The sequence below is a fragment of the Giraffa tippelskirchi genome, chromosome 10 (genome assembly GCF_054371585.1).
Source record: "Giraffa tippelskirchi isolate mGirTip1 chromosome 10, T2T-mGirTip1v1.2.pri, whole genome shotgun sequence".
In the NCBI taxonomy this organism is placed as follows: domain Eukaryota; kingdom Metazoa; phylum Chordata; class Mammalia; order Artiodactyla; family Giraffidae; genus Giraffa; species Giraffa tippelskirchi.
Genome location: NC_137284.1, coordinates 60,131,474 through 60,150,023, shown reverse-complemented (window position 1 = coordinate 60,150,023; position 18,550 = coordinate 60,131,474). Strand labels below are relative to the sequence as shown.

Below are 18,550 nucleotides of genomic sequence, written 5' to 3'. Positions count from 1 at the left end.
GTTCGATGGTCTGTGATGACTTAGAGGTGTGGGATGGCAGTTGGGGGTGAGAGGGAGGCTCAAGAGCGAGGGGATAATACACACACAAACACACACACACACACACACACACACACACACATATCCCCTCCCTATAGATAGATAGATAGATAGCTGATTCACTTCATCATACAGCAGAAACTAACACAACATTGTACAGCAATTATGCTCTGATTAAAAAAAAAAAGAATTTAATGTATCAGCCTAGAATGCCTGACACCGGGGTAGATGGGGTTTGGGGATGGAGAAGACTTGGAGATGATCTTGGCCAGAGGATGAAGGGAGACCACCTCCCTTGGCCAAACTTGCCTGTTTCCAGGGTAGGAATGAGTGACGGCACTGCATGAAGGTGAAAAGAGGCACTGCTTCAACACCTGAGCATCCTTGTTCCTTCACAGCCAGGTAGGGAGAGCTCTCATTTTGAGCAGAAAGCACAGGGCAGCCTGGGCTCACCGCAGTTGTCTCTGGCCTTTGCGATGAGTCACCACCAGTTATTCTAGGGTCTCTGGGCACTGAGATATGCTGGCCTCTGTTTGAGGTACATGGTAGATATTGTTTATCCAACTGAGAGTTAGAGGTAGACAAATAGATGCGATTTGTCCCCGGTAGAAGGCAGCCAAGATGATGAATGATGGAATTAAGAATGGTTGGTATTATTTATGATCCTGGTACTAAGCCGTGACAGCAATCTGTGCAGTCAACACATGCTTGCAACTTATATTTAGAAAATAAACAGCAGAAGAACAGGGAGTTGAATAACATCAGGAAGCTGAAGAAGAAACTCTTCCTCAACTTCAAGGCACAAATTAGACCCCGGGTGACCATTTCTCCTCTGGCTGCACAGCCTATGATTAGCCATTAAAGAAGAGCCTACACTTCACTGATGCTCTCATCAGAAATGAATCTACATTTCCTGGTTGTTTTCTGAATGCTTATAAAAATATTTGCACATGTCGTTTTAGAAGGAACTGTTTTATGCTGCACTGAAAACTTTTTTTTTCACTTTCGGTTTTAAGTTCATGCACAGATATTAGTTCAAATGCTTTCATATAACTTTTAATACTCTTTATTGGTTTTTCTGATCTTCCCCTTCCCTCATGTTCTGGAAAATGGCAAAATACTAACACAGATGGAGAGCTAGAGGAATTCCCTGAGTGCTAGTGAAACGGGGCAGGGGAGCAGAATTGTCTTATCCCTGGAGCAGGTGTATGCTGCCCAAGGATGCCATGAGAGTTTTCTCTAATGTATTGCTCCATCTCCTCTCAAATTTTTTTTATTGCTTTTTTCTTTCTCCCCTTGGTTTTAATCTACAAGTCTCTGGACTGTAACACACTCGTGGATAACATATCCGTGGATCCTGTGACAGGGGACCTTTGGGTTGGCTGCCACCCCAATGGCATGAAAATCTTCTCCTATGACCCAGAGAATCCTCCTGGATCAGAGGTTAGTTTGAGAAAAGAATCATATCAGCAACCTCACTCCCAGCTAGTTTTCTGTTGAAAACATAAATCTCAATTATATGTGCAAATAAAAGGGAGACATGGATAGATGACCTAAATGATCAGATAAAAATGGAATTTGACTTTGGGAGGCATTTGAGACAGAGTCTAGGTGGGAGACAGATGGTACCTGTAAACTGGGTAATTTGGGGGGTTTTAATGAGGGCATTACATACAGAGGTGTGGGCACAAGTAGGGAAATGAATGGGGGGAGGGTAACGTGGTACCCCAGGGCTACCACAGGAGGTAGGAATAGTTACCAGAAGCCCAAACAAGGTGAGAGCTGTGTGTGGAGAGGGTGCTGGGAGGGGAACCTGACCTCTGGTTGAGGGATGGAGCCAACCAGATGGGGTCATGGCCCCACATGGGGTAGGGGCGCCTGGGGTAAATACTCCACCTCCTTCTCAGTCTGCCCATCCCTCTCTGCTGCTGCTTCCTGTCAACCTTTGCTGGGAGGTAGAGGGCCAGGGAGCCCTGAGCAGGCTCTGGAAAGGCTGAGCGGAGTGGAGGATGAGCCTGGAGGGCTGGGTTAGGACAGCCAGCACTGGATTGGGCTCCGTATCTTTATTTCAGTAGTGAGTTTCTCCAACTTGGCCCCTCACAATAGTTTAAAAAATATAACAGACCACACTGTTATGGTCTAAACACTTATGTGTTACCTGCCTTCCTATTCAACATCCTTTTCCTGTGTGTCAACACATTTGCCAGTTCATGTAATAGAGCACTTGTAAAGTAGAGATGCCATCCTCTCCAAACCTTCCAGGCAGAATGGGAACATAAATCCTTGCTGGAAAGATCTGAGCTTGAAAGACCTTCTCTTCTATCTTAGTTTTAGTACCCAAAGACTCTATTCATGTCAATGGTCTTTTTTTCCAGTGGGTTGTTTTGACAGCGCAAGCAAAAGTTTGAAACTCACTTTGCCGCGAGCATTTGAACGTTTACTATGACTTAACTAGCTAGGTTTTTCTACTCGGTTTTCAGTTTGTACTAATTATGCTGGCTATTTACATCTAGTACTCAGTATAATTCTTGACATAGTTTACCGTTATATTATTTTTAAGGGGCACCCTTGGAGGAGGGCATGGCAACCCACTCCAGTATTCTTGCCTGGATAATCCCATGGACAGAGGAGCCTGGCGGGCTGCAGTCCATGGGGTTGCAGAGTTGGACATGACTGAGCAACTGAGCATGTATTCTTTTTAAAGAGTCAGTCTCATTCCACCCTTCACCCCTAAAAAAATTTTTTTAAAGCCTGTGTCTCTTGGATAAGAAACAAAAGGCAAATATGTATTTCCAATTACATGGTTGCCCTTCATAACCTTTTCTCTGGGTTTACAAGACAACTGTGATTGTGGTGAATGGCAATCCTTTGTGCCTTTTGCTAGTTCTTAGCTATTAGGACTGCTGTATGGTATGCTCAGTAGAATTGAGGAAATGTATGCTGTGGTGTGTTCACTGTTCAGAACTGGGCAGAATGTTAAGATTCTAATTTGTTCTCACTTGTTAGCTCATTTGGTGAACTTGGATCATTTGCTACAGCACAGACTCAGTTTGCTGTTCTGGAAAAAAAAATGCTTCCTTTCTAATGATGAATCTGGTAAAGAATAGCAAAAAGTAATAACCATCCATTATCTAATGCACTGCCCCCCAGAAGAGTGACTTAGTTTTAATAGAGAGTGGTTTCCTAAAGCCAAGGTGCACCATCAACTATTTCCCAGTAAGTAACTACTACATGTGAATGCTTTAGCAATTTCCTAAAACATCTGTTTTTGGTGCCAGCTCTTTTGGAGTGGTCCTTTTAAATGCGCGCATGGACCTTTTAATAATCAAGCACAAGCCTTCCTAATCTATCATATTCAGTGTTTCTGTATGTCAGTATCTGTTCTTCAAGTCATTGCATTTTATCTTAAAGCCTTCAGAAAAACACCAACTTAAAGGTGAAAGGGAATTTAGAGTTAATGTAGTCCCACCTGAGCAGGGCACGTCAATCCACCCCAGTATTCTTACCTGGAGAATCCCATGGAGAGAGGAACCTCGTGGGCTGCAGTCCATAAGGTCGCGCAGAGTCAGACAGGACTGAAGCGACATGGCACACGGCGCAGCACATAGTCCCACCCATCTCGTTCTACACATGAGAAACAAACAGCAAGCGGGAGACCCTGAATACAACGGCTGGGCTAACCCTGGGCTCCTGCCTTACAGTGAGCTTGTTATAGTATGTGAATCATATGAAATTACCACTTCATTGGCCAAAATTGTCAAATATTAGCTATCATGTGTAGTCAACTTGAATACTACTATATTGCTGCTAATGATGGAATCATATTTCTGCTCAACTAAATGAAGGAAACTGAACTCATAAAACCTTACATATTAGGAGTTGGGACCTTAAGTTCAGAGGAATAATGAGTGTGGAGGAGAGGTATGTTCTTTTGGGGCAACACTCTTTTTTGTTTTGTTTTGTCTTTATTCCCGTATTTAAAAACCAAGAATTAAGTGTAAACATCCAAATTCCAAGCTTACCTGAAAATACACAAAACCTGGCCTGAATTCCAGCATGGCAATAATTTGACTATTACTGGGTAACCCTAACTCCATCCTGCAGTGTACCACAGTGCTCCTTATGGTCTCATACCCAGGCTATGTTACTGCCTTACGGTTCTTGCCTCTATAGGTCTTTAGAATGTCTATCTTTGTTAAAGATGATCTGATCAGAATCTGTCATTTTTGCCAATGAGGAAACAGATATCTATAGAGAGTCATTTTGGAACAAAATACGGTTCACCAGAAGTTTCTTCTTATGGAGAAATGACCCCATATTTAAAGTTATGTCTTGAGTGACTTTAAAAAATACTAATGTAGTGTTATTTTTGGATAGGTGCTCCAAATCCAGAACATTTTAGCAGAAGAACCCAAAGTTACAGTGGTTTTTGCAGACAATGGTAAAGTGTTACATGGAAGTACGGTTGCTTCTGTGTACAAGGGGAAAATGCTAGTTGGAACCGTGTTCCACAAAGCTCTTTACTGTGAGTTCTGACTGGCTGATCTGCACCCCTGCCCTGACAAGTGGGAGCTCTTCACTACAACTGCTTGCCACATCTGAGGGGCCACAGTGATCTCATCTCAACAGTGAACGCTGACCTGAAACTTGGACATCACAGGAGATGGAGGTCTGTTTAGCTGGGAACAGATACTATGCATATGGCTTTTTTGGGTGTGTAATATCAAATCAGTCTTGGAATATCTGAAAACCTCACTTACAAATACAAATCCTTTAAATAAAATTGCTAAAATCATTACATCACCTGTTAGGTCTTAAGTATTTTAACTATATGTGACCCAGAAAGTCCTCTCCTGGAAACATGTGTTCCCCGGAGCATGTGAGCATATTGCTGCCTTGTCATGTCTTGTGCAGGGAGCAGGATGAAGTCACATGTCATCAGCGCCCCAGCACTTGGAGCCTTCAGTTCATGTGCCAGTCAACCAGACGTGCTACCAAGGTGTCCTCAGCCCCAGGCTCACCTAACCATCACACTTCCTGGCACACTCAGACTCTTTCCCATTTTCCCTGCTAAATAGGACATTCCCAGTAATGGCTCAGTGGTAAAGAATCTGCCTGCCAATGCAGGAGATGTGGGTTCAATCCCTGGGTCGGGAAGATCCCTTGGAGAAAGGAATGGCAACCCACTCCAGGATTCTTGTCTGGAAAATCTCATGGACCAAGAAACCTGGTGGGCTACAGTCCATATGGGGTTGCAAATAGTTGGACTTGACTGAGCTACTGAGCATGCATGCAGTAAATATAAACCTAAATTACCCAACCCTCCTCTTACTCTTGCTTATCCAGTTCTCCTTTAGCAAGGGCAAGTAGGAAAATCTTCAAATTCTTGGGAGTGCCATCACACCTTACGATGATGAGTGAGTGTCTGTTATTTCAACACAAATTGTACATTTTAGTTTCTCTGACTTGATAAAAGGAAGAAGTTTGTTCACTTCAATGACTGGATATAGAAGGAAGCCCATAATTGATTCAGGTAAAACTAAGTGCCCTCAAAGACAATATTGTTGTTGAAGTGGTGTAGAGGCAGGTTTTCTTTACCTATTTCCTATTTTCCAATTTTCTTTTCTTATTCTCACTTGCTGTGGAGGCTAAGAAGAAACCAATGGAAACATAAACAAAAAAGTAGAAAATATCAACAACCTCTGGTTATCTTCTGAGATATGTGACGGGGAAGAAAAGACGATTCTATCATTTTCTTATAAAAGCTGGTATGAAAAGGTTACCCATCTTCATTTATTTGTCTGTTTTGAAGGTATGGTTTCCAGTCTGGTGTATTTCTTTGGGATGACAAGGCAGTCCCATTAAAAACAAAGTTTTATTGAGGCACGTTCCATGATGATGGTCTGGCATTTTGGGGAAAATGCTCTGCAAAGAAATTGAGAACTGCCAACTGCCGATAATTCACGACCCCTGACTTAAAGTAACAAATAGTAACATCTTGTTTGGATCAAAAGAACACTTTATTCACTTCAGGATTAGAGTTATCTTAATCATGATTTCAGTGAGCATAATATCCTGTGCTGGATGAGTGCTTAGTGATTCAGTGGTGCCATTCACGGCCCTTGAACTGGATCCTCAAAAACACTGTTTTGAGACTATCAATGGCTGTGGTGCTTTGGTGGGTATTTCCTTTGAAAAGAATCACTTGATATCAATAAAATGACTGTACTCTGTTATCTCTTGTTCTTGGCAGAATAAGCAAATTCTGCCCCCAAAAGAAAGTTAACCAATTTGACATAGCTTATGCTCCAGATCATTCAAAAAGGGAAACATGCTTCCCCTTGGTTAGAAATTTCATGACAACTCCAAGGAAGAGAACAGCTTGGTGCATTTATTCCATGATGCTCAGATCTAAATTTGTGCACTGCCAAAGGTCTAGGCACAGAAAAATTATGGCCTGTTGAGTGTGTGAGAGAAATTAATATCCCTCTTTTGTTATCTTCAGTCTTCTGAACATTTAAGGCTTTAGGAATCAGACTGTTGAAAGGAACCCCTTGCTTTGGGATGGCCTAACTTCAAGCTTGCCCCATGCCGTGTGAGGCCAGCTGCCAGTCTGTGGACTGGCCACAGGCCTGCTCCTGGCTGGTAGGTATCATGGTCGGTATCACCGTGATGGTGACGACGTGGATAGAAAGATGGTTGAGGGAACTTCTAGTGGAAGCTTTGATCTTTTAACTTTATTCCCAGTTCCATAATTGTGCTTTCAAATGCAATTCTAGCTGCCAATTTACACTTGACCAGGGCCAAAATTTATTTTTAGTGTCATTTCCATGGAAAATGTGCACTTTGCTCTTGATTGATAGATGTATTTTGACAGTTAATACAGGTTTACCCAGGCAAGGCTTGTTTTAGTTGAAGGTGAAAATAGAAGAGGAAAAAAAACCAACACATTACTTCGACGGATCTTAGTATTTCTCTTTTTATTGCATTCGTTGTCTAACAACAATAATACTCATTGGCAAGAAATTTATTTACACTAACAAATTACATTTAATCACAGGTATTTTTAGATTGGTCAGAAAACAAAGGACCACTGTGATATTTTGCTTTGAATGCCTCTGAAAACCAAAGAGTAAGAAATGGCGTTTGAAACAGAACAATTTAGAGAAGTACATATTAACCAAGCACAAGAGAACAATCCAGACGTGGCATTATTGTCTCTTCCATGCAAATGATCAGACATCAAAATGTACAAATTAAAATTTTCAGATAACATGCTCTCTGTACTTATCGAACTTAAAATGATTTTCAAACAACTCTTTTCCTTTTAGTGATACAGAAAGATGAAAATAAATCAGCTTCTCAAACAACAGAATAGAATTCATTTTCTCTCTCTCGTTTTCAGCCGGCCAGTTTTGTTAGTGATACGTAGGTGAACTGGTGGTTTAACTGTGACACCATTAAAAAATACAAAAGCAGTAGTGATGATCATAAATAATATTAAGGAAAACATAAACATATATATATTTAAGGGTTTTCACTAAGCACTAACTAAATCTGATGTTGTTGGGAGATGCTATCTAGCTGGAGTGCCTCATAATTTCCACTTGTTAAGGCGATTTAATTATTTTGGCCAATTGTTCTTTCATGGACGAAAGATTAAATTCTTAACAGGAAATCTGGGTGTGTGAATCAGAGAGCTGAAGGAAACAGAACTGTACATCTTCCAACAACATACTCATGCTCACATCCACTTGTGTTATGTTTGGTGATGACCTAACCATGTCATCGCTCCAAAAAAGAAGTAAATAAATGGCCCCGTGACAGCAACGCTGCAGTCAGAGAGACAGCACTTAGTGACCGCAGTGTCACAGTGACCAAATACATTTTAGAGCGTGAGCGAATGCGCAGGAACACACAGTGCAATTTTTAGCCAAGGAAACTGCAGGCTGCAGTTGCAAATGCCCAAAGCTGCATAAACGTCTGAGCTTCAACTCAGCAATGTGCAATCTTGACATCAAAGCATTAGCCAAACATGTGAGGAAATTTCATCTTACTAAAATACCGAGTATCTAATAAACCAATTTTACCAAAATATATAAACATGTAGAAGGTAAGTGCATTTAGTAGAAACACATTAAAAAAAATCTCTTGAAATCTCATGAGCCATTCAATGTACACACACACACACACACACACACACACACACAAAAGTGGCAATAAGGCTATGATACTGCTCGGGGTCCTATCTGACATTACCAAGTTCCATATACAATTATTTTTTATGCCGTGAGATTGTAGTTTGTGTGTGTATGTATGGTGGGAGATATATTCACACATATGTAGTTCTGTACGTCAACACAAATGGCATGCACATTCTTGAGAAGTTGCCTCTTGTTCTCTTATTCTTTACCTCATTCATTCTTGAGTCCCTAGCAGTTTGGGGGTTGGGGCTAGGGTGGGATTGGAAGGATTGGAAATCATGATGTTTCTTTCATTCCCCACCCTGTAGGTCTGAACGCAGGTCACATGCCATGCCTGGTTCACACACTCACACATGTGAGCCTTTGAGTAAACACCATTCCCTCAACACATCCACACAGACATGCACACACAAGCACGTTAAGGATCCTCTCTTTAGCGTAAGGTAGACCCTGATGTCTCCATGTTCCAGGAGAAATTACTTCTGTAGGCTTTTTCTTTGCTTTCTAACTTGTCCACTGGGTCTATTCTATGCTATTACTTTAAATACTACTGGTGTACTGTCTGGTGTTATTTTTTTTTCCCCAGTGTTTTGGATCAAGACCAACTTTCCTGAGACTTCAAATGCCTGCATACACAGACTGTTCTTCAGGAGTGAAATTTCTGAAGCACATTCATATTTCATATGACAAGGAGTCTTTCTAAGAATTTATTTCCCACCCCCATCTTCATAATGAAAACAATTCTAGTAGAAAATATGGACATTTCTGGACTTCATCCTTAAATGCTTAGTTTCAGAACAGTGTACAGGTAGATCCTTGATTAAAGGTAAACTGGAAAAATGTATTTTAAAAACTGAGCTTTTCTTTTTCATTTAGAAAGCAGTAAGGACTTGGCATTAAGCAAATGACATGAACCCTGGTGACTGCTGTCCACCAAACTGAAATGCCTCTGAACCACAGCTCTATTGGGACAGTAAATTTAGTTACTCAAATGGAAGTTGATAATTTGGAAATATCTCGATGTAATCAAGGAGCTACATCACATCCTAAGCATAGACATTCCTTTCAGTTTGAAACTTCTTGAATACTGTGGTCAAACATGGATTGTCCTCTCTTGCAGCTTGGCCTGTATAACCTTTAACACTTAAAAATGAGTTAGAATAGCCACATGAATGTTAATTTTCATTTATCTTTTTAAAATATAACTCTAAAGCCCATATTAGTCCTATTTCACAAAGAAATTTTGTCTTCAGCAAAAACCCATAAAGCCTAGTTAAGGTGCTAGATAAAAAACCTGGCTTGGGCCTAGTAGTAGATTGAGCCTGGAGTATCTTAAGATTCCAGGACAGCAATGACTACATGATAAAAGGCAAGGACTCATTTGGTTCCTGTCTTGGCTTCTATATCCCTTTGTTTCCAGCAACCAAGAAGCACAGCTAGTGGTCCCATTTCGTGCCCCCTACAGGCGGAGTTCGTAATTAGTGCCTATCACACCGCAGTCATGAACTGTGGTGGGTGAGAAGTGCTTACCTGATGTGGAGGGTGGGAAATCCACGTCAGCCCCAACTAAAGGACCACAGCATAGAGTAGCTTTGTGGTCATGAAGCTAATGGTGGACATCATCAGTGTGTTCGAATGGGCAAAAGTAAGTTTCCACCCTAACTTTTCATTCTGCAGTAAACTGATTCAGGGGAAAAAAAGGAGAAAACTATAACATAACCTGTGAGTTACCTTAAGGGAGATAGTCTTAAATAAAGTAATCTAAGTCCTTTAGTGGAATACCCTGCCCCAGACACTCAGCTCACACAACGCTCTACCATCTGGCCTCAGCACAATTCCCTGTCCCCTAAAGAATTACCTGTACCCCCAAAACACTTTTGGCTACTGCAGGTGTCATACCGAGCTGTCGTTTAGGGAATACAGTTCATAGTAAGCAGATATTCCCTTTTAGTTCATTTTCTGACAAATAAAAAAGCTATTTAATACAAAGTCTTTAATGTTCATGAAGCAACAATTCTGTGTTAAATTGTAAGGATACTGAAAACCACTAGCGTTAAAGTAAGGATTGTATAAGACACTGGAACCTCAATGAGGCATCATGCTCCAGAGTCAATAAAGAAAATAATAGTACAACAAAATGTTCACAAGATCTGAGGTCCTTCACTTTGTTTTCAAATCCTTTTATCAATCATCTATTTACTTTTTATCCGTTGTTGGACAATCAAATCAATTTTAGCAGTTTTAATTAGTTAAAATAACTTATTAAGACCTAAAATTACAACTTAACTTAAAAAAATCAGAACAATTATAATACAAAATAAATGATTTGAAGAATAAGAATTCAATTTATAATATTGTCAACTGGTCATTGATCTAAATATTGGAAGTGTACAAATAAAGTTAAAGAACAATACTTCTAAGACACTTACAAATGCAATATAATCATAAATTATGTGCAGAGACTGAGACTTACAGACATTTCCAGTATATACATCCACTTTCAAATATTACCAAAGTGTAAACATAAGATAATCATTCTTCTATTTCCACTCCTAAAATGAACACAGTGAAGCTTCCAGTATGATCCAGATCACTTTTTTCCCCAAAGATAAGCAAAAATCACAAACATTTACAACAGCAAGCACTAGCATTACCAGATTTTGACTAATTTAGTCTTTTAGTATTGAAAAGACTTGCTGAATTTTATAGTTAATTGATAGTGGTTCCTGGTTTCTCATGACATTAATAAATAACAAAGCACCACACATCTCAAAATATTAATAGATTCCAGTATGGCAGTTTCATTATCATACCCCAAATGAAGATAGAAGAAAAATAGGTAGTGACTTTGATAATTATAAAACACAATGTTACTTGGTGTTTCTGAGGATCTAACGGATGATCTATACCTAGTGACAAAGGGACTGAAGCTTAACAGACAATACTCTGTTACTGAAAAGGAAACAAGCCTTAGGGAGGAACAAGATTATAAAATTGTAGTTTAGACAATTTTAGATTTTGAATATTCAGACAAGCAGAAAAAAAAAAAAAAAGCACAATGTTCAAAATAAGAGATGGCCTATATGGTAAGAAGCCCCTTTAACATTATTTGTTACTTGTAACCTTTGAAAGCTTTTCCCTAAGCTCTGTGTACAGAACATTTTCCAGTGGAAGGTAAGGACAGAGACCCCCGCTGAAACCAAAGAAAAGGAAGTAAAATACTCGTCCAGGAATTCATCTGGCCTCAACTCTTGTTTAGAAACTCGTCCTCTGAAAAGTGGATGACCTCATTTTTGCAGCCAATGCAGCTAAGAGAACCAGATACGTGAGCATAAAAAGCAAAAGAGCAACAACAACAAAATCCATCATTTGAAATTTCTCGAGGTGAGTTTATTTTCTCCTCCATCTGCCCCACACTCCTGCACTTGAATTAGTTTGATGAAACACTAAAGTCCTTAATACTGGCTTTAAAATAAGTACAACTGCCTGCACTGCTAGACTGCATCGTGTGTACCATCTTAAACAAACTTTAACTGTAAAGTGGAAATCTCCAAGGAATGAAAGAGACTGGCTCAGAAAAACCATTCAAAACATCTCTAAAATAAAACTGACAGTTCTCCTTTACGGGAACATTCTGTGTGCTCAATAAAATTGCTTCTCTGGTTGAATGTTAGTCAAATCGAACTCTTCTCTAACTGGTATTTCTATTTTTCTTAAAAGTACATTTGTTAAAACTCTAACTGAGCCCACTTGGGAAATCTTGAGTAGAAAATATGTGATGAGTTTCTGATTGTGTCATAGTCAGGCTGAAGACCAGCCCAAATGTTCCCCAGGAGAGGAAACCTGAAAATGTTGGTTTCCTTAAAAATCAATTTCCTGTTCAATTTGTTGGGGAAAAAAATGAACTGTGTTGTGTATGTCCGGGCTGCTGAAATACTGAACACAGTACTGCTGTAGCAAAGGAAACAACAGATCCCAGTATCCCATGGCTGCATTAATGCTTGAATTTTTCTTTGTTTGGCTAAATCTGGAGGATAAATGTTACCCTCAGAACCCCAAAGTAATATCCACATCCACATTCTTAAGGCTTTTGCTTCCTTCTGGGGTTAGCAAGTAAGCGTAACTCTTTTCTCTCTTCCTGATGCCTAGCAAACAGAACACTTTGCCTGCTTTTAGCCACAGTCGGTAATTACACCGTAGAGCACCCGCATTTCCACGGTGGGGCTGTCTCACAGTCCAGACACCAGCAAGGATGGGGTACCTTTCTCTCCGAGCGGATTCTGCAGCCCCGATCTCAAGGCAGAGCGGTGCTCCCGGCCACGCAGACATGCGCCAGGGCTCACTTGCAGGACCCCGTGCTGAGAATGCATGCGCTTCACTGACAACGCCAGGGTGTGTCGTGCTTTTGCTGGACAGGGTCACGCTGGTTCTTCAAGTGACACCACCCACCCAACACAAAGAAACACTGCTACTTTGCGTCTCTCACAAATGAGATCCTTGGTTTGTTACTAAACCAAAGGTGGCTTGGGATTATTTCAGTAGGTTAAGATTAAGAGTGTACTCTATGGATGCAGAAAATTGCAGTTATTGAACACACGGTTCCCCAGTCTGCCTAGAGCACATAACGCTTCTCATCAGTGTCTTACTTGTCCTCCAGAGGAGAGCAGGGCAGGAAGAGGCGGAAGCATCTCGGTGCGTGTCACTGCTCACTGGCACCCTCGGTGGCTGCGGCCATCTTCTCCATCTTTTTAGACTTCCTCTGCATTTGCTCTTGTTCCTTCCTCCTCAGCTTCTCTCTTTGTTTTTCCATTTTCTCCTGGGCCTTCCGAGCCTTCTCTAGAGACACTTTCATTTCCTTCAGTTTTTTTTTGACCACGGCTCGGTCCTGGGATGACGTCATTCCGAGAGCCTGAGAAGGAAACACATCCACAGACAATCTGAACACTGATGACCCCTCTGCTTATGATAAGGTTGATATCACAAGATAGTCCAAACTCAGGAACTAATATAGACATAATCCAAGAGGTAGAAAATGAGGAAGGGCTGATTACACTTGCCAGAGATCTACGTACTGCGGGGCTGAGCTTTACTCTTTCTTTTGCTCTTTGGAGTCCCGAGCACAGTACAGTGTAAACCACAGCAAGTAAATGCTTTCTGAACTGGTAATTAATGGGCAAATGAACAGCGGAAGGGCACAATTCTGCTTCTCCAACCTTTGGGCTGTAGACATATGCAGCCAAAAGTACTGCCAAACTCATCAATATCTTCAAAAGCTAGGAGTAGGCACCTGCTGCCCGTCTCGGAGGGCTCCAAGAAGGGCAGGAGGAACTGAAACAGCTTCCTTTCTACCAATGTATTCACTTACAATGGAGACCAAAAATGTCTCCAGGACAACAGTGTTCATGTCAGCATGACTAGCCCGTTCCCTCCCTGCAGACAGACCCCAAAAGGAAGCCTGATCATAATGAGGAGCTTGCTTGATAAGCTTGGAATTCAGAATAAGGGGAGCTGGTTACACATTTTCAATGTTTCACGACCTTCAGAATCAATAGCAGGATGCATCCATCTCCCCACAGGGACAGGCCTGTTGATGGGCCTTCATATTTACAGGCTATTGATTGAGCTGTAACCTTTTCAAGACCCTCAAGAGATACTCGGCTGCCATCAGCCCAGCAGGGCGCCTGGGTGAGGGTGGTGGGCTGGCTGTGAGCTCCTTTTGCCCTTTTTCCGCAGGGTAGGTGCCACCTCAGACTCTAAAGGAGATGGGCAGGACAGGTAAAAATGAGAGCGTGATGGCAGGGGAAGGAGGACATGGCCTGCTGCAGTGGGACGACGAAGCTCTGGGGAGAACACAGTCCTGATTTTGGAGTGGTACGCAGGGGACAGTGAGAGTGGAGGAGAAAGGAGTTCAAAAGGGGAGATTCATGGATCTGATTTTAACTTGAATGTCACGGGAGAGTCCACATTGGCCATTATTAAAACTCACACTACAGAGGAAGTAAGCAGTCAATACATGGACCATGTGCTGTTTGGCAGAAGCAATGGATGAACCTCTAGCGCTCCTGCTCAGCAGCCTACTGTTTAATTCAGAACCCGACAATTTTCCAAAACCTCCTTTACCACTGGGAAATGATTCAATGTCCTCTCTGCTGACCGTGGATGAGAAGTACCTCTCAGATATGCAGAAGGCTCTTATCTAATGGAAACATTTTATGTGCTACGAGTAATACAAATTATACTTGGTAACATACAATTCTTTACCTTAAGTTTATTTCCATCCAACTGCAGGAGTTGCTCTCCAGTGATGTTTTGGGCACTGAATTCAGAGACATACTGCTCCAGATTTAGGCTCATTAGCCAGTGAGAAACCTGCTGCACGCTCCATTCATGAACGGCCCGATTCGGATACTGACTGTGTTTGGGAGACTGTCCGTCATCAAGGATCTGAGGTAGGAATGTGATGCAGGGTTGTTAAAGGACTGAGAAGCTGTAGCTCAGTAGGAGTGTGATGCTATTGAAAAGCCAGTTCTTGCCTACTAGAGCCACACTTGCTCTTAAGCCCTAGAGTAAACGAATGGGTCTAGCTGTATGTGTAACACACATACACAGTGATCACCTCTACATTTTCCTTAGGTATTTGGAAATTTAAAAATTCCCCCAAACAAAGCAACATTAATGTAGGAAGTTAATAACTGAAAAATACATTGTAATATCAAGAGTTTTTACATTAAAACACTTTGGAAAGTTTATCAGATGCAGAAAACAAATACTTTATTTATCTCTGTATGTAATGAACTGCTCTGCATTGGTTCTCTGCTAAGACACTAGAGATATGTAAAGATACATTTTAAAATATTGAGGTATATATTTTACTTAGAAGGGGAGCAGTAAGCCCTCAAGCATTTTTAGTAGGGGAAATTTCACAGTCATTATTTCATTTGAGCAGCAAGCAAACCTGTAAGGAAGGTGGGATAGGTAATTTACAAATTATCAAATTACTTCTAATAAATGAGGCAAGTGAAGCTCAGAAAGTCTACAGACCTGTCCAAGATTATGCAGCTAGCACGTGGCAGAGCTTAGCACTTACTAGTTTATTCCAAATCTCTGGCTCTGTCCAACACAGGACATTACTATGAATAGTGCAAAGGCAGCTTGGTTTTAAGACCCACTAGGCTGAGAGGAGATGAAGGTGGTGATAAATCTGGGAGGAGAGATGGGAGCACCTTAGTGACCATGCAGGGGACACAGGAGGAAATGGGGAAGCTGAGATGAGGGCAAGGGGGTGAACACAATGGTCTGTGTCAGGCTAATGGTGGTGGGAGACACACCAAGGGGCTCTGGAGGTGGAGACCCTTTTGGATGTCTTTTCCACTAAGATTGAGACAAGGGCAGAGGGTGAAACTATTTAACATGAGGAAACCCACTGCAGGAGAACATTCCCTGTCTAGTTTGATTTTAAATCATTACAAAGAAAGAAAAGAAGCTTCAGACAATACCCCGTAAGCCACCACACACAGCCCACTGAGAGCTCACCTCGTCATCTATCATATCCAGGCTCTGAGTGAGAGAGCAACAAAGGAATCAAAAAGAAAAGTGTTATAGAAATAGGAAGCACGCATATACAGTACAAATTTTCCATACAATTAAAATCATGCCAGGTCTGAAGAATACGGACAGAAAAATTTAAGAGGAATAAAAGTTTTACAAAGCAAAAATCATGTTAGAAAGAAGTAACTAGGAACAGATATTTCGGGTGAATATATCTTTACTTATAGTGCTTCTCTCCCTGACCCCAACCTGCTTCCAGTACTGGTATTTCTTTCTTCTACTTCTGTATTTCTACTTCTACATCTCTTGGGGCACATAAATTACCAGTGTAACTTTCTGCCTCTCCTGTACACAGTTATCTCCCGAGAATTCATCACAATGCCCACTTGACCCTGGCTTCTAAGTAAGTGGTTCTTCCCTAGTTGTCCTTTCTTATCAGAATTGCACCTCTCCTCTCTCCCCTGCAGTGACCCTCAATCAGGGGCCACACCTGACTCAGAGGGAGCACCAGGGGTGCTGAAGAAGGTGAGCGAGGAGGGGAAGGATGGGCTGTCGACTCCCTCGGGATTGCTGAGCAGTCCCTGCTACTGCTGTCCAGGGCTCAGCCACCCAGCCCCACCCCTCTGTGGAGAGCCATCCCATTTATATCCAAGAAAGGCCGAGGAGTTCCCTGGACAGCTTAAAGGGGCTCAGAGACAGAACCTGGCTTCCATGTTGAGGCAGATAGCGGGCGAAATCACAAGGCTTTCAAATCAAATGTGAAACCATAGTCCTGATGACTGCTCTGCAAAACCTGCCTGAAAACATTTTCTGCTGTGACAGTTTATGGGTAACATGTATGATCTGAGCAGGCAGCTCCGTTGCTGTGCCATGCACATACCTCATCGGATGAGAGCGCCAAGGACTGAGAGAGTCCAGGCGTTTTGGGTTCTGCCCCCAGGCCGCTCAGGTCTGCTGAACTGGTGCTACTAGGACTGAAATCATCATTGAAGGTAAAATTCTGAAAAAATAAATAAAGCTCCGTGTTAAATGAGCATGGTGAGTGAACCAGAGATAAGTCTGTTTACAAGCTTTGGAGAGGTTCTTTTTAAGTCATCTTAGAAGATATTCATATTTGGTTTGGTGACCTTCACCCGACAGTGGTTGAGAACTCTAGCCTTCTGTGCTGGACACAGAATTCTGGGCTCTTTCTCTATCACATGAAAGGACAGGTATTTTAGAAAAATGATTCTTCATTCTCTCTTCAAGGGTACAGCATTCATTATCCTCTACAACTGCTCAGAGGAGTAATGTTAATAAGCCTATCTTCTTTGGCGCTAATTGTGATGAGTAACAGTGTAAGTAAAAATACAAGATGGTGTGGCGAGCCTGAGTTATTAGGAACAGATGGCAATCCATATTAGAAAGGTAACTTGAGCACCCCCTGGGAAGGACTGCTTGCGGCTGGCCATGATAAACACTGTGAGAAATGGCAGATCATCTCCTGGATGTAACCTTCAAGATGATGAGTTCTGGAGGAGGTCACAATCTGACGTTACTCTAGTAGTTACATGCTAAAATACAGCTCTCGCACAGCACCAGTAGAGTACCAAAGAGGCTGGAGCATGGCCAGACACACATTTCCAAATAATCACCTGGGGCTGGAGGAGGTCGGGTGTGTCAGTAAAACTTCCCCAGAACTTTATTAAAATGTTCAGTGGATATTACAGTCAAGTAAACTCACAATGACTACATAGTTGCATTTGTGAAAACATTTTAAACCAAATCTCTCGAGTCTCTCCAATGTAAGATAAGGCTGGAATTATTCAAACAACATTCAGAATTCTCAGATCCAAGACTGAAAATGTTTCAAGACCAGTGTGGTGTGCTGTTGCCAAAACTTCTTTTGCTAATAATTCTAGAAGCACTGCCTTTCCTGGAATTCTAAGCACCTGACCAACACCATCTTGTTTCTCATTCCACTTCCGTAGAAGCTGGACTGTTATAGTTTTCATTAGGTTCCCTTGCATTGGGTTTAGTAGGTTGTCAAGAATAAAAACCATGGCAGAGCTAGAGAATTCAGTAGCAAACTCCAAAGTTTTGCTAAAACTTCAGAAAAGGAGATGAAATCAGAGCACAAGGAGCTAAGCTAGTAAAACATTTAAGCATGAGAGCATTTAACACAGCACATTACCATTTGATACTGTCAATGGAGATACGACCTCAAACTCTGTCAAAACGTTATGAGCTGTTAACCTCAAGAAAAGAATTAAATTCAAGTAACATTAATCACAGGTTACTGTTTGAGAAAGAAAAGTGAACATAGATAAAAGGAGACCAAACAACACATGAAAGTTAGCCACCACATGTGTTCAATAAATTGTTAGGTAAGGTTTGCAGCGTCATGCTGGAAATAACCATCATGCATTTAAAAACAAATAAGCATATTATTCCCCATTCTGCTAAAGTTAAAAAACTCTGGTGATAAAATGATCACAGTTTATCAACACGGAAGTTTGATTTAAAAGAAGAAATAAGTAAGGGTGCTATGTCAGCATTGATTTGTTTGAAAGGGTTTCATTTAGATATATTGAACACATATTCAGTCTCAAATTTATTTGTTTTCCAGTAAATCTTGAAGAGCACAGCAAAATAGTTCTGTAACGTAATTTAAAGTGGAATACTTGGTAAACAGATTTATCATACTGTTCCAGGATTCAAATGCATCTTTCCCAGCATGGCTTAACTGTCAAACTGAGATTAAATAGCAATATGTGAAA

The 18,550-nt window shown here is 41.3% G+C and overlaps 2 protein-coding genes across 19 annotated transcripts in view; one reads left to right on the top strand and one right to left on the bottom strand.

Moving 5' to 3' along the window:
* Nucleotides 1-4,837, top strand: part of PON1 (paraoxonase 1) — a 33,461-nt gene extending 28,624 nt beyond the window's left edge. For all 3 annotated transcript variants that reach the window (XM_081531530.1, XM_081531529.1, XM_081531528.1), the window contains exons 8-9: nt 1,354-1,482; nt 4,417-4,837. In XM_081531530.1, coding sequence (XP_081387656.1) covers nt 1,354-1,482; nt 4,417-4,575 — 288 coding nt within the window. In that variant the 3' untranslated portion in view covers nt 4,576-4,837. The remainder of the gene's footprint in view (nt 1-1,353; nt 1,483-4,416) is intronic.
* PPP1R9A (protein phosphatase 1 regulatory subunit 9A) overlaps nt 1-18,550 on the bottom strand; it is a 362,524-nt gene that overhangs the window by 2,050 nt on the left and 341,924 nt on the right. For 10 of the 16 annotated variants that reach the window (XM_081531508.1, XM_081531510.1, XM_081531511.1 and 7 more), the window contains 3 exons: nt 16,672-16,791; nt 14,505-14,687; nt 10,222-13,152 (listed from right to left, as the gene is read on the bottom strand). In XM_081531508.1, coding sequence (XP_081387634.1) covers nt 12,943-13,152; nt 14,505-14,687; nt 16,672-16,791 — 513 coding nt within the window. In that variant the 3' untranslated portion in view covers nt 10,222-12,942. Of the gene's footprint in view, nt 1-3,545; nt 3,664-7,002; nt 7,489-9,773; nt 9,925-10,221; nt 13,153-14,504; nt 14,688-15,776; nt 15,801-15,990; nt 16,382-16,605; nt 16,792-18,550 lie in introns of those variants that run through there. The other 6 variants (XR_014066088.1, XR_014066090.1, XM_081531506.1 and 3 more) reach the window with 4 other exon arrangements.